The sequence below is a fragment of the Dermacentor silvarum genome, chromosome 6 (assembly GCF_013339745.2).
Source record: "Dermacentor silvarum isolate Dsil-2018 chromosome 6, BIME_Dsil_1.4, whole genome shotgun sequence".
Classification (NCBI taxonomy): domain Eukaryota; kingdom Metazoa; phylum Arthropoda; class Arachnida; order Ixodida; family Ixodidae; genus Dermacentor; species Dermacentor silvarum.
In genome coordinates, this window is record NC_051159.1 from 102,984,244 (window position 1) to 103,006,156 (window position 21,913).

The window sequence follows — 21,913 nt, forward strand, 5'->3', positions numbered from 1 at the left end:
GGCACACGTATGGTACCCACAATTATCTGCTGACTGGTGATGAGCCTCAAATCTGTGACAGATGTGGCGAGAGGCTCACTGTCCTTCATGTTTTGCTTGAATGCCAGGAAGCAGAACTTCTGCGTAGAAAGTATTTCCCTTCAGCTTACAGAGAGCATATTCCTCGCCATCCGGCAATGTCCTTGGACCTGAGCCGTTTTTCGATAGCAAGTCAGTTGTCAACTTTTTAAATGATTTTGCTCTATTAAAAGTGATAGGCACTAGACATTCGTAGCGCATCCTTTTTCAAGAGGCTGCTGCTACGATAGGATCGCTTTGTAACGCCCATGCTTCCATACCTTTGCGTGTCAAGGGCCTTGGAAATGCAGTAGTGTTTAAAAAAAGAAAATCACAAACGACATATTGTAGTTAATTTTATCCCCCCCTTCTCAATGTATTTGTTTTAGAGTACATTCATTGGTCATTTCCATAATTTTATTACATATGCATTTTACGGACTTTACAGCCACTGTTTTAAGCCCCTTTACAGCCATGTCACAACCAACTAAATAATTCATTACTTCATTGTTAGCTCATTACTTGGCCCCTGCGCCACAAAACACCAAATTCATCATCATACACGATGGCACAGGGAACAGTACACTAATGTCTGCATCCTATCAAGTATACAAATAGTAAAGTTAAACCTCGATATAACAAAGTCGGCAAAATCGGCACTTTGCTCCGTTATATCGAAATTTCATTATACAGTGTAGACCACTTATAACGTAAGTTGCCGTAGTCGTGAATATCTACACTATAAGCGGTACCACACTATAACCAAAACAACGATTTTCAAGCCCTGCACGTATGCAAAACATGACCAAGCAGCCGCGCGTATCCGAGAATCGAATCGTGTGACTGGGAGTTTTGCATCCATTTAAATTTACGAACGTTGAAAGGTTAATGCCCAAGTACCCAGATCTTCGCATGAAGCAGACAAAAATAAAAAAAAAAATGTCTCAGTTTTGCCCGAAAGGCGAAGCATCAATTGCAATAGCAAATTAGTAGATAGCTATAAGGAAGTAGGGATAGTAGTTTTATCGGCTGCATAAACTTGACACGTTCGCTTACTAACTGAATTTGTTTAACAAGCGTGGTGTCAACGCGCACAAGCAAACATGAATAGACTCGATGACCGCCGACAACCACTGTCAAAACGCAGGCGTGGGGAAATGCGGCCGCCGCAGCGAGTGAAGGTTCGTGCGGTCTATCATTTCAACGGAAACTGAGCGGTGTAAGCACACCAAAAACAAAGGTCAGAGCCGTGTGGAGATCGCTTTCAAGATACGGTGCGCACGACAGCCGGCACAGGCGCGAACACATTTGTTGGCAGAGTAGAAGGCGCCCTCCCTCCCATGCTGCCTTCCCGCTTTGCTCTTTTAGCGTGGGAGATCGCGTCGCCAGTTCACCTTGCTCCCTCACAGCGTCGCCCCCCCCCCCCCTCCCTCCCTCCCCTACTCCCAGGCCTTTCGCACGACGGAAGTCGCGTTTGCTCTCCGCTGTGTGTTCGCTCTCCATGAAGGCATGCGTCCCCGGCGCGCTTTCACTCGAACATACGGCGCGCGCCGACGATTTTATCGCCCTTGGACTCATGCTCCACATCTCATGCTCCTCCTCCGCATCGCCCTCGTTGATCTCCTCTCCCATCGGTGGGCACACCTCGTTGAGAAGCATGCTCGCTACCGCCCTTATCGGCGCGATTTTCCTGCGGAAGCCGCATTATAACCGGTATTTCGTCTCACGCGGGCTGCACTGTAAGCGGTACGCGTATACATGGAGTGCTATGGGAAAATTAACGGGAGTCTGAAAAGAGCGTACTATATTCGGTCCTGCACTATAAGCGGTTACGTTATAAGTGGTCTATACTGTATTGAAATATGACCTTTCTCTGCAAGTACAGTGAGACATACTTGCTGCAAAATAAAGCACACACAAAAGAAAGATGCATACACGATGGCACTGGCTGAATTATCAGTCAATTGGAAAAGACGAATTTCAATTACAAAAATGTTGCAGTTTCCCCTAAAAGGTGAAGCATTGATAGCGACAGCAAAGTACAGTGTAATCTCGTTGATACGATTTTCACGGGAACCGGAAAATAAAGCGTATCATCAGAAAATGGTGTCATCGAACGTATTATCCAACCAAATTGTATTATCGGGGAAAAAAAAACAAAAAAAACCTATCATCCCAAAAAACGTATTACGCAGAATCGTATCAACGATGTTCCAATGTATTGCACACCTACACAAAGTAGCGTTCGCAGTTTTCTCCACCGTATAAATTGCAGTAAACATTTGCTTATCAAATTAGCTTCAAAAATCAAAAAGACAAACTTGAACAGATCTCACTCGATGACCGTGAACACAGTCATCGCAGTCGCAACGCTTTCACAATGCCGGCGTGTTAAAGAGTGCAAACAGAAGGAAGAGAATGATATCTCCTGCCCTTCCATTCAACAAGTCTCCGAAACTTGAGATTACGCGACCTCCAGCAGTAGGCGTGTGCAAGGAAAGCAAACATGCACGGTCGGTGCATGCACAGCCACAGCTGCGCACGCTTGATCACGTGATCGCGCTCCTCCTCCCCCTTTGTGCAAGAAAGGAAGTGCGCACCAAGCTACCATCCTTCTCGGCTCAGCCTTGCACCCACAACACGTCACGCGAGCACGATAGGATCCCGACTACTTGCAGCACATTTTATGTGGTAAACTTTTCACATCAAGGAAAAAAAGAACGGCATCTTTCTCGTGTAAACCCTACATGGTTGTGCGCAATACATGCTACACATGAAACGAAACGACACAGGTCTCCTTGCTGTTTTGCAACATTCATACCTTAACAGCTACAGTACATTGCAATGACTCGGACAAAAACCTTCCTAGCATGTGCCCAGTCTAGAGACTTTTAGCTTGTGACTGGTTGTCTCAAGGTAGCCTACTGCTTGCCTAGTAAGCCATAAATAGGAATAATGTCAGCTTACTCAATGTTGGTAGTCTTGAGCTGCCTTCGTCTGGTCAGCATTCGAAAGCACTCTTCTACTTGGGCTAAAATAAAAAGGAAAACAGTAGTTAATAAAGATAAGGTAGGAATATTTAAGCATTTCACAATGTAAATTGAGGGGACATAAAGCATTGTGTCTCAATGACACCGGACGGTGTGTCCAAAGGTGAAAATCTGAGACAAAGAACGACAATACCAGAGTGCAGAAGCAACACAGACAAGTAGATGCAAAAGTGAAGATCTTTTGTATAATCTCAGCAAGTCAGTGTGCACATAAGGCAGCAATAGGCTTGTACACCCATCACGAAAGTACAGTAGTGAAGGATAGATGTGCGTGCGAGCACAGGACGCACATAGAAACGGTCATGGGCCACGCATGCTCTGCTACTGGTGTCATTGAGTTTGCTGCCGCTTTTTGCATGCACAGTGTTGCATATCTTATAGCCCTAGAAACATATAGCCCAAATGAGACAGATGGAATATTTTGGCATGTTCCCACGTCTGCACCACAAATGCATCATGGACTACTACAAAGCGAAAGCAACGACGCGGAGAAGCCTTGACTGCAGGGTTAACCTATTTGTTGGGTCTTACCATATCAGATTCAATCAGAGCAGACTGCACAAAAAGTAGGGAAGCAAACCAATAGATGCAACATGCTGTGCTATCACATAGGCAGTCGTGCAACGATCGCACGCAGTCATCTAGCACAGTCAGAGCATCACCTTGCAAGCACTAGAATATTCGGTCATACGATAGGATCAGTCACCGTTGCCCGGGATTCCACCCTTTGCTCAGGAAGCATGACTGCTGTTGCTTATACACGCCTATAAGAGACGAGTAATGCAGCCTGCATGACAGTTTCCGTAGCTCATGTGTGTGAAAAATGAAAAGCTGGCAGTTTGCGCACTGTGGTACACAGGCTTTTAAATATACTGACTGGTAAAATAAAGCTACAACAAATGATTGAGGACCTTAACAGAAAGTGTAAGAGTGGGGTTGAAGATTATTATACAAAAGACAGTTTAGTAGCTTGGCAAGGAAACAAGAATTCAGGATCGCCAATCAGCCTCTAGAGTCTGTAAAGGAGTACGTTTATGTAGGTCAGTTACCCACAGGGGACCCTGATCACGAAAACAAAATTTACAGAAGAATAAAATGGGGTTGGAATGTATGTGGCATGCATTACCAAATCCTGACTGGGAGCTTACCACTGTACTTTTGCATTTTGCATGTATTTGAATTGGGAAATTGGAGTTGGCCCTGAGCTAACGCTACCTCTCAAGTTAAAAAAATAATAACGGTGTTTGAAACTCGCAGAGAAATCCTTGTAATGCCCATCATTCACATGTAGGTGCAGATCCCTATAGCACCAGATTTCCCTCAACACTTGGTGACAAGCGAGGAATTCAGCACCAGCTCTGCATACAAACACCACACTGTACTTGCACTCACTGTGTGTCTCTACACTGAAGCAGTTCCTGAGGAACGGCAATAGTGAAATAAGTTCGCAGACCAAAGTGCGATGCCATGGAAATGAGCGAACAAGGCACATTAATAGACATTTTCTTTTGAGTTGGACAGCAGGGTAATTGGCCCTGCATTCTATAGGTTGTGGGTGCAGATGCCACATTTCTTAGTATGACATTCTTTGTTTCGAGTGCTGCCTGCCTCTCACCTCGGACAAGGACAGCTTTCCTGCGGTAGAGTACCCAGAGCCCCTTGATCAGCTGGCACGACAGCCGCAGGGAAAAGCGCAGTGACTTCCGGCCACTGATGCCCTGGGCCAGCTCGCGCTGAAGATCATCACTACACACACACAGAGACATCTCACCTGAGAAAACTACTACCTCATGGACACATAACATGAAACTAGGGTGAAGGGAACACAAGCATAAATGTTTTTCTGTTCCTTAGGCAAGTTGGTTCATTTGCCCAGTTGGCTCATACAGCACTTGAAGTGATGAACAGAACAAAAAAAGCTTCAGCCTAGAGTTTCAACAAGGAAATTTGCCTTCATATGGGCAACAACTGCTTTCCTTGGGCGGTTTGTCCTACATTGGCTGTTTGTTTAACGATACTGTAAGCCCCCGAAAGCACCATTACAGAAGTGGTGATACAGAACATAAGACATATATCACTTTCGTATAAAACACAAGGCATAAATATAGCAATAAACAAGGGAGTGCACCCGTTTTGCACATAGTATAAGGCACTAAAACTCGCAGTACAGACAAAATTTTCCACATTCACAGTAGGGACAGAAATGTAGAGTACAGTGAGCGATTATGTAGCACACATTATACGAGCAGAAATACTTTAATTGTCGGGAGCTGTGTCATGAATGTATGAAGCAGCATTAAAAATGCATTCACAGAAGATGTTACCATCCATTGGTTTTTTCCTATTCGTGGCTCTCTGAAAACGCATTTATTTATGCAACTCATTGATCTAGTTAATAAAAATTCACAAGCTAGCCCATCAACATGCCCCAGCGAAGTACATTTACATTCAAACTAGCAGTTGTGAGGACAGTGCCTTACAACTGCTAGTTAAAAACCAAACCTTCTACTAGACTTAGTTTACTACCTTCCCAACTCAAACAATAAATATCAAATACGGTGAGCGAAATGCAAGTGCCCACCCTAGTATTAATTCCCTTTTATACAGACAGAAAGGGTGGCGCTATCTATTGGGCTTGTCAGTGACTAGGTGGTGGGCCCTACAAGGAATGGGTGAAGATGTACCATTTGGAACCGGGTGGCAGCTTACGCTGTTACCATGCGACCCCTGATAGTGCAGCCACTGTGCATGTGGGCAAGCTAAAGAAGGGATTTGCACGAGCCAAAAAATATGACAGAAGTCAAGTGACTTTCGTCGTCTAAGCCCTTGGATAATGTTCTCACCTCAGCTTGGCCAAGGATACATTCAGCAGATTCATATTGCGGATAGACTTGGGCGAGGTTGCCGCCATCCTGCGAGGTAGACATGGCAAACAGGTTGGCACAGTTGCGTATAAAGAGATGCTAAACGATCGATCTAGGCTTGCATTTCTTTCTTGGTAATCTCGTAGCATTCATATCTGTGAGAAAGAGTTGCAAGTAGAGAAAATTTATTTTGCTCCTCAAGAACATAGGAATTAGTGCATGTTGTGGCTTTCCGTACATTTTTAACCTCTTATAGCGAGAATTTTCTGGGCTGAAGAAAAAATTTCGAATTATTTTATTTATTTACAGATGTATGCGAGGAACACCCAGAATTACATCGTTTATTACTACGAGTGAGATTTCTAATCTCGTTTAAAGAAAATGGAAATGGGCCATCTAGCACAAAACAATGTCTTTGTAGTATTTGCATGTTTTCACAGAGCAGACTCAGACTTGGCAGGTCAACTATCTCGCATCCTATGGCAGTCTGTAAAGTAGTTCGTATTGCAGAAATGGCAACCAATTTATGCAGCTGAATGGATGCAGCCAAACAAGTTTCTTGGAGAGTTTAAGTTTGTTGGAAACACAATGGGCAAAGCGTTATTTTCTGAGTCAGTAATGGGTGCATACTGACATGTTCTTGCTGGATAACCCTATCCTGCAATAGATCCTAAGAGCTAACGATTGTGTGATGTGTGGAGTGCGTGACACGATGCGGTGGACGGAGAGAAACGAAGAAGCAGACAAGGAATGCGCGCGCGGAGGCGAATACTGTGCTGGATGGAAGACGACAGTGTCGAAGAGCGTCCAGCACATGAACACGCGGCGCAAGAAGAGAAAATAAAAGGAAAAGGCATCCAATCAGAAGAAAACACGGAGCTTTGAGCGGCCAATCAGCAAAAGACAAATCAGCTAGAGCGGCAGAAAAGCGAGGCGTGCTGGCAGAAGAGGGGCCCAGACAACACTCGACGTCCTCAAGTGGTACAAACGTCCTCGCAGTTTTTACGACGTCCTCGGTACGTCCTCAGGACGACATTCACTGGTTCATCCTGCAAACATCTTCTGCAGGACTTTTTAAGGATGTCTGATTGTTCAAAGAACGTCCACTGCAGGACCTTTTGAGGACATTTAGTTTTATGTTAGAAGAGACCATGAAATTGAAATTTTTACGATTATTTCGGTTGATGAACGAAAAATTAGGGGCTATACTTCATGTGAGGTCGTTATTACGACCATCGAGCTCGATTTTTATATATATTTTTTCTTTTTTAAGTGGACTTAAACTCTGATCAACTGGTCTTGATGCCTTACAATTGTGTTTGATGGAACCATTTTTTTTTTTTTTTTGCAACTTGTATTGCTTTGAGTACCCGCGAGCGATAACAGTTGTGGGAGAGTCAACCAGCGAGGTATCCCACGATGTCAGCGACCAAGCCACCCCATTTACTTTCCTTGGGGCCACATTGGCACTTTTGATTTGAAAAGTCAAGCCAAGCCAGTCCAAGCCAAGCGCAGCATTGAAGAAAAACAAGGCAGCGGACAGCGGTAAGTCTCCTGTTTTTCGGGGTGGCAGAAAGCGGAACGTAGAGTTGTGCGGGGAAGAAATGGACGCATTAGCACATGTTTTCACTTAGCGAACAGCGTGGACAGGACCTTCATTAATTACATTGTGAATCAGACGGCTTCGCGCGACTTTGCCGCGGAGCTCTTTGTGTCGGATGGAACGGGTGCTGCAAATCACGATGTCGCTTTGCCCGTAGAACAAAATATCACCAAAGCTATTGGCATAGGTTTGTGACATTTTGTGCTTGGTCGCGATAGTGGACAGTTTCAAAGTGATGATTTCAGCGTTTCTGGCGGTCGCTTCTCCATGGTTCAACGGCGCTGTAACGTCCCTCTCAGCCTCTCCGCTACCACAACTGCCTTTCCACACTACTTTTACCGACAAGAGCATTTTTGCAAACACCCAAGCAGTCTGAGATTTTAGCACTGGCCGGCGGCAAATATCGCGCTATCTCGGCCTCAAAGGTAGATGTTGTACTTTTTTTTTTCTAAATCTTGTCACGGCTAAGGAAGTGAAAAAGTATTATTTGTTATGGAAGAAACGATTTTCCGAGTGGATTGATTATGCCATAAACAGCAACATTCAATCAGCAGAGGTTGCTTTGGTGCTTCGTACAATAATTTTGTGCTGCAGTGCTTGCCAGTATGTGGCATGAACTGTTTTGTTTGTTATTTCTCTGTGTCTGAACGTAAGTTGTTTATTGACAATGTACTGTTTATCATTTCTTTCAGTGTCTCCTATGGGCTCTCGCTGTTCTCTGTTTTCGGACGAAGACATTTCAAGCGGTGAAGTCTCCTGGCTTTATCATGCTACTTTCAACATTGACATGCGCCGTTATTAAGCGAAATTAATAAAATAGGTTTGTGTGCATCGCTATGGGTCTACGTTTTCATTTCGTGTGGCCATATACCGAGGCCTGTGCAACAGGGCTCAAAAGTACGCTCTGTCAAGCAGTAAGTGCATATTGCAGTTTTAAGCCTGAATTTCTCACTTAGTGGACGAAAAACAGTGAACTTCAGTGAACAAAATAAAAGAATATTTACTGGGCGCAGCGAATGCCTAGGTCTTCAAAATATCCTGAACGCGTACTGAAAAGATCCTCGAAGGCTTCCTGAGGACGTCCCGAGTACGTGCCGAGGCCGGACATGTGGACTTGATCGGGATGTTTTGAGGCTCATGCGGGGACGTCCTGAGGACAACCTAACGTACTCAGTTGTACGTACTGAGGACGTCCTGAGGATGTCATTGTGTTGTCTGGGGGAGTTCCAGGAAACGACGCCAAGAGAAGGTCGGCCACCGGACCGGGGGTTGAAGAAGAGCAGTCGGGTTCCGGACTCGAGCCACCAGGATTTCACCTGACCCGGGCCTCCTGCCAACCCATTCCTGGGCGTTGCCACTCCATCCGATGAAGAACTGCTGCCCGAGGCCGGCGAGCTTCTGCGCCCGTGGGCATAACGTGAGCAGTCGGGCTACGGGCCCCGAGTTCCACACCCAGCTGCCTGACCAGAACGCCGCCGCCATCTGCCCGTGCCGCCAAGCCGCCTGCCTTCCCTCTCCAAGCCAGAGCTGCCGCGCTTTGATCGCCTGTTCAACGGTCCAATACACCAACCTTTGGCAAGACCAATGCTGCTTCTTGCATCGTCTCATCTCCGCATCGGAGACTGTTGTGCGCACTCACACGTGTGATATGCCCGAATTTAAGTGCTTTGATACCATTCTTGCCCTGAGTGTGTTTTTTGCCATGATATTTCTTTGAGTGTTTATTTTATCGGTTGCTTTTCGTTTTATAACAAACAGCTTTGTCCCCCAATTGGGGGGCCGTCTGCAGGGTTGAAGAGAGGGGTCATGCTGCATCACACACTGCCATGGTTGCTCAAGTGTTAATACAAGGTTCGGTTTCAGAATGTTGCAGTGCACGGTTTCGTGCAGTAAAAAAAAAAAAAAAAAGCATATATTGGTCGCGCCAACATCTATGGTTGTATGCACATATAAATCGCACCGCTGTACAACATGCACCGAATAAAATTTCAAAAAACAATCACGCAACCTATAGGCCGGAAGGCACTGTATAAATACATTATGTAGCAATTTGGTGGAAGCAGCATTAAGGTCTATGTCCTTTTCCTTAACGATGCTGGTGGAATGTAACAGACACTAGGCCAGGTCACTCATTGGCAAAGGGGTGAGTTGTCACTCTTTCAGCCACCCCACAGGATAAAGGGTGCGAGATTGGGCTTGTTGGTAAAACATGCTTTAAAGTTTTCATTAACAGTGCAAGAACACCAGAGGGGACAGAAGAAAAAACAGAGCGTCGAAATTCTAACAATTTTTACCGTTTAAACTTAAGTGCTTTAGCTGTTCTCTCTTCTGACCCCTCTGGTGTCCTCTCGCTGTTTATCAGAACTTTAAAACCACAAGATCAGTTGTGTGCATCACCTCACAGCAGGCAACAAGAGGTCGAGACACAACATGGCCACTGCTACCATGACGTGTTGGTTAAAGAGTGGCTCCCTGTCACCTCATTGCGAGGTGATGCCCAGGCTGTGCCCAAGGCATTGGAGAGTGCGCCATACACTTTGAGCGTAGTGCACAATCTTGAACATGATGGACAAGGTAGATGTTATGACAGATGTTGCTTTTGTCAGAAAGTCCACTTCCTGGGCATATACGCATGTTCTGCTCCAATTGACTGTCTTGTCGCATGAATGCTGCAAGTAGAGTATGGTGTTTTGTAAGGGTTTTTTTTACCCACTTTAGGTTTCGACATGTCGTGCAGCACCTCTATCGGCTAACCAGTGACACCCTGCGACAGCCTTTCACGTCATTGTATATAACCAACCATCATGTGTTACAATAAAGAGTTCTTTCCCAACTCTCCTAATGTGCAGGCGTTCCAATTCTGGCAAGCACTGAAGAAAATTTACTTTGCTAAGAATACAGTTTCAAGCCCAAATAATGGAACACATTTGGAAGATGTCACTGCATTTTGATGTCACCTAGCACTGACAAGAAAAAGCCTTAAAAACATGTTTCACTTTGCATGGGTGAACCTAAGGAAAACACAATGTAGGTTACATTACATAGCAAAGTGTGGCTGCGTTTTCTTGTGCGTAGATGACCTTCCTACCGAATTGCCAAGCATTCTACAAAGCCAGCATCTTATTTAGACAGCAAAATAGCCCTCATAATTTTTGACTTAGTTCCTGTCTTCGCGAAGCTTTCTTGCAAGCTTTTTGAGAATTCGAACGAGACCTAATATGGTGTGCCATCCAGCCAGCAGAGTCTTTTGTTCAGCTCAGTGATGCTACTGCGGACTACTGATTTGGAGCAATTTTTGGAGCATCAGAAATTTCATTTTGGAGCACTTTGGAGCAGGAAATTTGGCATTTGGGAGCAGCTTGGAGCAGCTGATTTTTCACATCCTGAAGTATTTCAAAAAAACAAGTGTACATGTGACACACACACACACACACACAATTGTCATATATTGCTAGTTTTCCCAGATGTCATCCGTATATCCATAAACAGAAATGATGGACACATTGGCGGCATGCAGTTATTATAATCACATGTCATGCTGCGCTTCAAACAGGCGACAGTAAAACCCCGCTGTTACGTTCCCGGGCGCTGCGTCTTCCTGGTTGTTAAGCTCCCATAGCACCCAATGCATTGGTAGCACCGCTGTTGCGTCGCAAATGTGGGACCGTTCTCGCATCATGTGGCCTCTGGGCTGCTGTGCCTTTGTTCTGCGTTTTTCATGTTTGTATGGCATTCTTTACTGCTGCTCTACAAAGAGCATGGTGCCTGGGTTTCAAACCAAGTGAGGTGCAGAACTATGTGGGCATAAATATACAGTAGTTCTAGTGTTGTACCTGCAGACTGCCTCATTGATAGCAGTCTCTAGTGCAGTCAGTGAGGCATTGTTTTCTTTTGGTAGAATCAACCATGTTACTGAATGAAGGCTCTCAGCAGCCTTCTGAATCATCATCTTCCATTGACAATGGCTATGAAGGTTAGGAGAGCCACTGATAGATAGGCAGCAATGCAGCTGCTATGTGCTTTCCAGCCTGTACTTTTGTATCATGCCTCACTTCTGCAGCCAGGTAGGTGTCTGTGCCAGCCCAAGTGGTCTAGTGAGCAGAGCTCATGATGAGGTTCTCTTTATGAAGGGGTGGTAGATAGGTATTGTTACGAGATATCGTGGCATTACGATAATAGAGTCGGCACACGATGTGCTAAGTCGCGGGTACGAGGTGCCGACGCGCGAAATGCCTGGTCGCGGGTCCAAATAATAGACGCTCGGTAAGCTCAATCGCGCAGTCGGAGGGGCCGACGCGCGAAATGCCAAGCCGCAGGTCCGAGGAATAAACGCTCAAGGTGTCGACACTCGATGAGCGATGTGCGGACGCGCGAAATGCCCAGCCGCGGGCTCGAGGAGTCGACGCTCGAAGTGCCGACGCGCGAAGTGCCTAGCCGCGGGTCCGACGAGTCGACACTCGATGAGCGATGTGCCGACGTGCGAAATGCCTAGCCGCGGGCTTGAGGAGGCGACGCTCGATTAGCTTAGTCGCGCCTTCCGAGGTGCCGACGCGCGAAATGCCTAGCCGCGGGCTCGAGGAGTTGACGCTCGCAGGGCCGACGCGCGAAGTGCCTAGCCGCGGGTCCGAGGAGTCGAGACTCGCTGAGCGATGTGCCGACGCGCGAAATGCGTAGCCGCGGGCTCGAGGAGTCGTCGCTCGATGTGCTTAGTCGCGCAGTCGGAGGCGCGGATGCACGAAATGCTTAGGCAACGCCTCCTAAATTGGAGGCGTTGGCTTAGGCAAGGATCCGAGAAACCCGCGCGCAATGTGCTTGATCGCCGAGTCGGAGACGCCTACGCGCGAAAGGCTTAGCCGCGTGACCGAGGATTCCGTGCCCGAAGCTAGGTCGCGAATCCGCGTCGCCGATGCTCCGAATGCTTAGCCGCGGGGCTGAGACGTCTACAAAAAGCGGGATCGGCCACGCTACAGCGATGTCCACGTAGCGCCCGCTCTAATACTAGTCGAGATTACGGAAACTGCCCAGAGATCGCGAAGAGACCGCAACAAGCGGTGCAGACGACGCCATCGCGAAGCGAGCACCAGACCAATTGGCGAACCGCGCTGGAGTCACGTGGCGGGCGCGGGCAATCGGTGGCTCCGGCACGACCTTCAATCATTTGTTTTTCTGTGCTTGTTTCTGTATGGAGGAGATAGCTGAAGCGGCAAATTTGAAGACGGAGAAATGCGCTTTCCAACGAGTCCAAGATGGCGGCGCTCGGCTGCCCCGTTCCGGAGATATCGTGGCTTGAAAAATGCCGTTTTTTCGCGATTTCCGCGAAATTTTTCGGCACCTTGGCTGATACAACAATTTTTTTAGAGCCCTTCTACTTGGTTTTCAGCGATGATATTTCGGAATCAGATAAAATAAGAGCTACAGAAATTGAAAATGTGATTAAAAAAATCGATTTTTTGCCATTTTTGGCGATGCGAAAGCCGCGTCCCCCCTTAATCGGGACGCACGCGCTAGTGCTGTTTCGTCTCCTGTTCGCAACTAAGGCTAGCCCTATCATCGCGTTGCAGGTTCTAATTCCCCGTTGGTGCAATTGTCGGCGATAGACGCCGCCAAATCCGAGACTGTTTGGCGCAGTTAGGCGCAATTTTCGTCGATTGTATCAGGATGGCGCAGTAAATCCCATTTGGCGCACTTTGGCGCAGTTGGCGCAGGAGTGGAATCACTGTCAGCTGTTTGGGCCTCCCTGCCGGCTATGTCTGCAACACCACACATTGAACAATTACTGAGAAAAGCTAGCTCGTAATAAAGCTGGTATAACTCGGACAACACTAATTTATTGAGAAAAATGCCTGATAGCGCGCGCTATACTATCTATGCCTTAAGAAATATTCCATGTGCCTTCATATTATAATTCAGCTGTAATCGGTAGTTAAATACTAACTCGGTGTTGCCTTTATCTTTTTTTTTATTTAGCCTAAGACAAAACTGTTACAAAAGTGCTATCCAAGCACCTCTACGACTTAAATAGATAATCGCCCATTTTGAAATGATTTGCTTGCGACAAAAAGCTGTGTGTGCATTGTTTGCTTCCGAGTTTCCATAACTTTAGACATTTGCAATGGTGAAGGTTTCCATTGTGTTACGGCAGTTATTCCCCCGGTGCAGCAATCAAAATTATTAAGCTATACAGAACGGTTTCCTTTAATTTGAACAAACACTTAAAAAAATTGTATGCAGCTAGTATATTCAGCCTGTTGAGGAAGATAACGCAAGGAGGCATAAATTTTTTTTCACAAATTGCACTGCCACGGTGGATTATTTTAAAAATCACTAATTAGTTTTTAAATTAACTTAATGGCCCACACTGAAATTAAAAAAGAAAACTGAAGCCGAACTGTGGTGGTACTAGTAGTCTCAGGACATGACTTCACTACTGTTCGGCTTTAAATTTTACAGTTGCAACATATGCCCTGAAGTGAATTAAAAAATTAATTAGTATTTTTTAAACACCCAGACACTGCAATTTATTGTGCAAGTAACGTCCCCATTTTCAGGTGATCCACCTGAAGAGGCCAACTTGCACTATCTGCTGCAGGAAATTTTTAAAAGAACCTGTTCGAACTCAAAAAAGTAAACGCGTGGTATAGGCAGCAAGATAATTGTGTTTCTCACCAGAGCAGCCCAAATTTTCCCTTCCGGCGGTGGAGAATTTCATGGACGTAGAACATGATGTTGTGACTAGACGTGTCAACTGAAATAAAGACAGCAGTGAGAGATGCAGATTAGATATGGTGGCTGCAGGATGTTTTCGATACGCATGCACATGAAACAATTTGCATACAACACAAAGTGCAGTTCTACCCAAGCATTTCTATGTATGCGTAGCACATGCTGTGAAGCATCACTCTTCATATCTCCAAGCAATGCGCGTGACGTCCCGTTCAGCAACGGTGGAGATGACATACAGCCAATGAATGAAGGTTCTTCAAACGTTTTTTACCACTGGCTTCACTCAACAAATGTATAAGAAAAAGACGTTTCGCCACCTATGCGGGTGGCATCATCAGTACACAAATGGCAACAAATGGGAGAACATATCTTATTTATGTACGATACTGCCGTAAACATTTGACAGGGGGCCACGGTTTGAATTGCATGCAGACCGATTGCGACAAATAAACCACGATTCCACAAATTTTCATGGGCCCCATAGGAGTTCCCATGCTAACGTGGCTACATTATCAAAATGACCAATGGGTGTTTGAACTGTGTTAAAACGCATGTACACATTGGCAAACATGTTCCCGAAGCCAAAGGAACGAAATGCCTCCGGACGAACACAAGGTTGACTGCTCGGACTGTGATGCCAGCTACATCAGCGAGACGGGGCTGCGACGTCGCAAAAGGAACACATAAGGGACGCTACGAAATCAATGCATGCCACACGTGCAAAGACTAAACTGGTGGATCATTGCTTGGCAAAAGGACACGTTGCATTTTGATAATGTAGACACGTTAGCACGGGAAAACCGATGGGGCCCAAGAAAATTTGTGGAAGCATGGTTTATCCGTCGCAATCATCTGCATGCAATTCAAACTGTGGCCTCCTGCTGGATGTTTACGGCAGTATCATACATAAACAGGATGTATTCTCCCATTTGTTGCCATTTGTGTACTGACAATGCCACTCGCATAGGTGGCGAAACGTTTGTTTTTGTTGTAATTTTGTTGAGCCAGTGATAAAAAATGTTGGAGTATGAGTTCCCCTGGCTTCTGGAACATTTTTTTTCATGAATGAAGATCCTAAGTGGCCAGATATAACGGTGGGTTTGAAGATTAATATGCAAACCAATTAGGTAATGATCAACAGCCCGGCCAGAGAACAAGAGTGTGTTTCGTGCTCAGCCCCTTGAGGCTGTGCAGGAGTACATTCAGACAATGTAAATCACAGGAGAACCCAATTCATGAGACAAAATTTAAACAAATGAAAATGAACTGGAGAGCATATGGCAGGCATTATACCGAGTCGTGAGCCACAGCCAACATATATCCTAAAAAAAAAAAAAAAAATGAATTGCATGCCTCTTCCAGCATTGTGCAAGAAATGCAAAGCATGTGATACTTTCTCGTGAGCAGTCATGTGCGGAAGGCAAGGCAGGCATACAAACACAACTCCTGCCTTTCCTACCATGAATGCCTACCAGCTTGCTCAACACTTTCAGTATGTGTAAGAAGCCATTAAGTTTTTTATCTTATATTTTGCTAATCAGCATGCTCTGCTGAATTGTGCAAATCTGCCAATCGGAGGCCTTCATATCGTGCAGTATGTATCATGGTACCTTGGAAAAGGAGACATTACAGAGGTATACGCAGAAAAATAGAGACCTGAAGGGGTGGACAGTAGTCGAGCAAAGGATATGTCTCTGAGGCCAGCGTTTCGACTAGACAAATTATCTTTGTCAGGGCAACAAGGTGCTTTCCTGGAGAGTATCTCCACAGCTCATTCAACACAAGTCCCCTTGTCCAAACCAGGGCTCCAGAGACATATCCCTTTTTCGACCGCTGGTGATCACTTGCACACCAAGACGTCACAGATTACCAAACTACAGAAAAAGGCGACCACAACTATAATGGAGCCCCATTAACAAATAGTGCAGTTGGCTATCCTACAATGGAGGAGGGGCAAAATGGAGGCAGAAACGAACGGACAAAATGTTTCAATGCTACCCAAAACATACGATAATTATTTCTAATAGCATCCCCTTTGAAATAAGGGGGTGGCAATAGTCACCTAGCCTGCTTGAGCTAATCAGGTTATACTACGTCGACTGCAGTCATTTTGTCTATCTCTACTGTATATTGTTTCCCTCCAATAAAGCATTTACCTTGTAATGTTACCTACTGCTGTAACGAACCCGGCTACATTTCTTCCCTGCATTTTCTTCAGCAATACCTTAAATGTCTCTTGCCTGTCTCGACCGCTGACCCATTAAAGCTCCCATAAGCTTTGAATCCCAGTTCTTCTAGAAGGTGGACATCCCTGACAGTCTTGGCTGGGTGAATCTCTTGGCAATTTATTAGAGTTGTCGCCAGACTTTTTCTGCAGTAAAAAAATCCTGTAGTGAATATTTGCTGCAGTGTCTTTTTGGAATTAGGCAGCCAGCTGAGGTCTCAAATATCAAGGTGTTATTGTACATTTTCCTCGTGATTTCTTGCTTGTCATCTTTCTAAATCTCTATGCACTTTTTTGTTTTCATTCTTTTCTTTTCGAAGAAACATAGCTAAAGATGGTGATGATCACTTGAGACAACCCTTGAAACAGGGGCCACCACACACCAGCACATACTATTTAAGTTTATATGCAACTTTACCGTCGTTAGACCCCGACTCCCTGATGTTTATCATACCACCATTATATCATTCTGAGGCAGCATACCAATGTTTATTTTACATTATTCAGGTTATTCTATATTTATGCACCATCAAATCACAAATGTGTGTTCCTTATGTTTACTGCTCTAATGCCTACCTGCTCATTACTTTCTTAAAACCCCAAGAGTTCATGGAGACTGACGTTTTTATATACTTGAAATAATAATATATTGGCATCTCCTTTGAAAGGGGGCACTGACAAATAGTCACCCAGCCTCCTTTAGTTAATCAGGTATGCTATATATGCTTTTCATTCTAGCATTTTTGTATACATCTTTTTTCTCGTCCTCAAAACTTCTCTATACACCTTGTAACGCTATCTATGCCTGTAACGAATCCGGTCGTATCAATCTATTCCCCGCTTTTTTTCCACCAATACTCTAAACGCCTCTTATCTTGCCCGCTGACTGTTGATGCTTCTGTCCACTTTAAATCCGAGCCCTTTGGGAAGGTGCACGTTACCTACGGGTCTCACTGCGCATGCTGCTTAGGCCTGTGACTTTTTTGCTGCAGCATACACATACCTCATCTTGCTGAGAGTATTTTCTCCACTATGTTTTTGTCCTTAGGCAACCAGCTCGAGCCTCAAATAGGAAAGCATTGCCCTTTGTGTTGTTGTACATAATTTCCCTTCTTATTTCTTTCTTCTCATTCTTGTAAAACTCCTTGGTCATTTTTGTTTCCATTCTTTGCATCCAATTCACTGTCTCTGTTTCTTTCACGTTATTTTTGATGCCTCCTGGTTGTCAATATACTTTCAATTACAATGTACTTGGCTGCCAACTTTATCGCTTCGTCCATTCTGTGTCCACGCTATTTAGGTACAGACACTTGTGCACTGTAGCCGCCCATTTATTTTGATCCATGTTCCCGAGTGTTTCTTCAAAACTAATCTTGCTCTGCGCTTTTCTTACTTCAAAAGAGGCCCAGCCCATGTTGCCCTGCACTGCCTCAATTGAAGTTTTACGGTGTTGTCCCAAAGCCAACCGGCTACCAATCTTCGGTTAACTTCCAATCAAGACAAGATTTCCTATTTTAAGCACAGAATAGCATTTGCAAATGTTAGCGCTGGCACCATTACTCCTTTCCAGATTCCACACACCACGTCAATATTTATTGTGGCCCCAAAGTGGTTTATGTTTTATAATTGCTGCATTCCGCTCCCCCACCCCCCTTTTTTTCAGATTACCTTGGTGGGTGCTTGAGTAAGTCTTTCCTTCGTTTGTGTAAACAGCAAGGTAATTATATTGCTTGACTATGGTTATGAGTTGCTTTGGGATGGACACTTCGTAATTATTGATTTCTGCATTAAACATCATAATTCCCAATTTCTCTCTGCTAAACTTAAAGCCGACATTTGTTGCTGCGTTGCCACACATAATTGCAAGTCTGTAAATCTTTTGCATTGTCCGCTAGTAGCTCCATGTCGTCCACATACATCAGTCCGCGGACTACCTGTTGCACCATTTGCCCATTAGGCATGTAGGATAAATCAAACCCTAATTCACTGTTTTCCAGTTGTCGTTCAATGTATGAACAATGTTACTGTAACTGGCCTGGACAAGCTCGTCTTATCCTTATCACTTTTGTGTTTGTAGATGAAGTATTATCACTTTTGCATTTGTAGATGAAGTATAACAGCTTGTTTGTAGCCGCAGCACCCCTGGTGATGAAAGATGCAACTACTATTGCCATTTTGCCAATTTTCGGTGAATACATGTACATACTCTATGAATGAATGAATTTTTACTTTTTCTTTTCGATCACCCAGTGTATAAATGAAAAAACAGGCAAGAATCACCTTGCATTCGATATTACACTCCAGCTTAATAACTTTGTTAACAAACTTTCCTCAGTTATGTCTTTTGTAATAAGGTTATAACATTTATTATAATTTTACAATATAATAATATTACCAAGAGGGCATTATGTCGTTTTACAACAGGTATACTATGATTCTGCTATGGTCCAATGGATAGCTATTTTAATCCACATGTAACAAAACACTCTGCACTGCAGACTCAAGCTGCTACGGAGGGTCGAAAGGTAAAGTTGGTGCATGTGCTCTCCCCACTTGTTCCTTGGCCGTTACTGAACCTTAATACCTGAAAGGGGGCCTCCCGCAGCACGCGCGTTGTGTATTGCGGTGAAGCATAATAATAGTGCCATTGGCTAACGTGGCTCGTAGGCTCCTAGCTAACGACGATTGTGAAAACGTCAACCAAACAAGAAAAATTGCTTCTCTGCCGACCACAACGTTCGGTTCTCCTTGAGGGAACCGTACCTAACCGCTTCACACCTGATTGGACCGACTGACTATGCATGGCTAAAACAAACCAACGCGTTATTTTAAATTATTCACGCATCCACAGGTGTGTGCAACACCGCCTATAGCACCTGTTCCTAAATTATTTGCGCACCTACTAATTCAAAATAATTTGAGAACGCCTGCTAGACCGTGTAACACGCAGTGGCGTAGCCAGGGGAGGTGGGCACACCGGACTCGTTCCCCTTCCCCAGCCCTCCCGAATTTTTTTGTTAGTATATGCGGCCTACCCAGCCTCGTCTTTCCACCCCCCTCACCCTCCCTATGCCCGAAGAAAGAATTTCTGGCTACACCACTAGTGCCGAGGACCCATGCTAAATAAATGGACAGGAGGAACCGGCCGTGTAGGGATTCCGCCAAACGACGAACCGAAAGTTTGGCGCTGAGCCGTGCTCCCTCAAGGGTTGCAGAAGATAGCGCCAACCTTTTCCTTTTCTCATACGGAACCACTTTTTTTCCCGAAAGTTATTGTGCGCGGCGAAGCACGTTTTAGTTTTTTTCTGGTTGGGTTCACGTTATCACAATCGTTGGCTCGAACCCTACGTGCCACGTTACTCCCTGCCACAATCAGTGTGCTTCACCACTATACACACTTTATTGCGGGGAAGCACACGAAAACCACATTCGCCATTTTGGAACGCATACAAGACCCTTGACGGATGAATCGTAGTGACGCAGCTACTCCTTTGTCGAGTTTCGGTCTATCTAGAAGAAATGGCGAGGGAGATGCATGTACGAAATTTATATTTGAGGTTATCCAGCAGCAGCGGATTTCGAGCTATGGATGAATGGATGCTATGAGCGTCCCCTTTGAATCGGGGTGGTGGGCTGCGCCACCGAGCCCTTGTTATTATTTTGCCTAGTGTCCCGCCTACCTATTAAAAAAAAAAAAAAAATCCGAGTGCGTCAAGGAGGCTACAGAAGCTTAAACCGACAGCCGTGACATCTCCTCTCCCAAAAAAAAAAAAAAAAAAAAAAAAAAAAAAAAAAAAAAAAAACAATGCATGCATCATCGTTTCCCTATGTAGAGCCCTACCTACCACCGCAACCACGTGCTTTTTCTTCCTTGGTGTACCTCGCTATAAGTACGCGTTCTAAGGCATCCAGATCTCGCTTCGAAAAGTTAACAGCTTCCCTTAGAGTTATAAATTGTTTCTTTCCTGATTTCGTTCCTTTGTCTTAGGTAGTTACTCATAGCAGGTTTCTTTTCCATTGCCGCCACCCATGAGATTGTCTCAGCCTCTCTGACTTTGCGTTTGACGTTCTTTGTTGCCACGCTGCTGATTATCCCGGTCGCATACTTGCTGGTAAGCTTCGTAGTTGTTTTTCTCCACTGTGTGTCAATGTTTCTTTCCTGTACAAATAACCGAACACGTTCGCAAACCATTTACTTTCTTCCAAATTCCTCAGTCGTTCTTCAAAATCAATTTTACTCTGCACTTCCCTCACTTCAAAACTTGTTCAGCCCACACCACCCTGCAATATAACTGGCGCGCGCTGCTGCGTGCCCCTCGGCGCCAGTGTATATAATAGATAGCCGGCGAGCACTCGCGAGCATCGGAGAGGTGCATAGTAGTTTAAACGAGAACGCTATAAAATATCATTTCCACGGAAACGTCATGGAGGAAGCAGGGCCTTCAGCCCCCAAGCGATTTGGCGGGCTCGAGATCGGGAGCGAGAACGCCTAGGCCTATCCCGCCAAAACGGTAATGGCGTCGTGGACGCCGCAGCCCCGCAGCAAGCCCATCTAGCCACCGTAGCAAGCCGACGTAAGCGAGAGGGCTCATCGGTTCGAGCCGCGCAAGCAGAAGTGAAGCGACATAGACGCGAGGGCCGTATACAGTTCGGGCCGCCGAAGCAGAAGCAAAGCACACAGCAAATCTGAACATGTCTGCGAAATATTCTTTGCTCCCGCACAACAGCTAACCCTTACACTCGTTACTCATTCGTAATCGTCGTGTCATATATACATTTCATATCTTTCGCCCGCCATCGTACGCATATGCATATCTGCCAGTAAAGCAACGCTCTCTACAAGCAGATACAGCGTGACAGATTGCTCTTGTATGGTTTTTGTTGGATGCGTAGATGAGTGCGAACGCGCTTCGCCATTTCTGTCACCAACGGCCAAGCGATCGGTGCTACCTCACGATTAACGGATCACCAAACGGTCAGGTTTCCCTCGACTATTATAACGCAAATCGAGCACTCGATGAGCATCAAAATGTTCACGTAGCATGCCTCGCAATACTCGAAACGCAGACAGCGATATATGGTAGCCGAACTCACCGAAAGACGAAGGCTACGAGTCCCACCGATCCTACCGGTAGCAGAAGTGAGGCCGTTGTGATCGTAGTTCAAACCTTGCGAGGTTGAGGTTCAAACTGTTGAAGCTGTTGAAACCGCCTTGCCTTGTGACGTCATGGTGCTTACTCTGTAAACAGGAGCGTAAATTCCACTACACGGCCGAATTCTCGTTGATTTTACCAAATAAACCGCGATTTTTTAAAGCTATTTATATATATAAGAAACAGGATTTGAACAAAGTATTTCTGGTGAAGTTTTGGTTTCGGAATTATCTGGACAG

The 21,913-nt window shown here is 45.3% G+C and overlaps 1 protein-coding gene across 3 annotated transcripts in view; it reads right to left on the reverse strand.

The window, feature by feature from the left end:
* Positions 1 to 21,694, reverse strand: part of LOC119455800 (meiotic recombination protein REC8 homolog) — a 92,593-nt gene extending 70,899 nt beyond the window's left edge. For all 3 annotated transcript variants that reach the window (XM_049669328.1, XM_037717270.2, XM_037717269.2), the window contains exons 1-5: positions 21,616 to 21,694; positions 14,241 to 14,319; positions 5,951 to 6,019; positions 4,723 to 4,853; positions 3,025 to 3,088 (exon numbers count right to left, since the gene is read on the reverse strand). In XM_049669328.1, coding sequence (XP_049525285.1) covers positions 3,025 to 3,088; positions 4,723 to 4,853; positions 5,951 to 6,019; positions 14,241 to 14,296 — 320 coding nt within the window. In that variant the 5' untranslated portion in view covers positions 14,297 to 14,319; positions 21,616 to 21,694. The remainder of the gene's footprint in view (positions 1 to 3,024; positions 3,089 to 4,722; positions 4,854 to 5,950; positions 6,020 to 14,240; positions 14,320 to 21,615) is intronic.
* Positions 21,695 to 21,913: the final 219 nt, after the last annotated feature.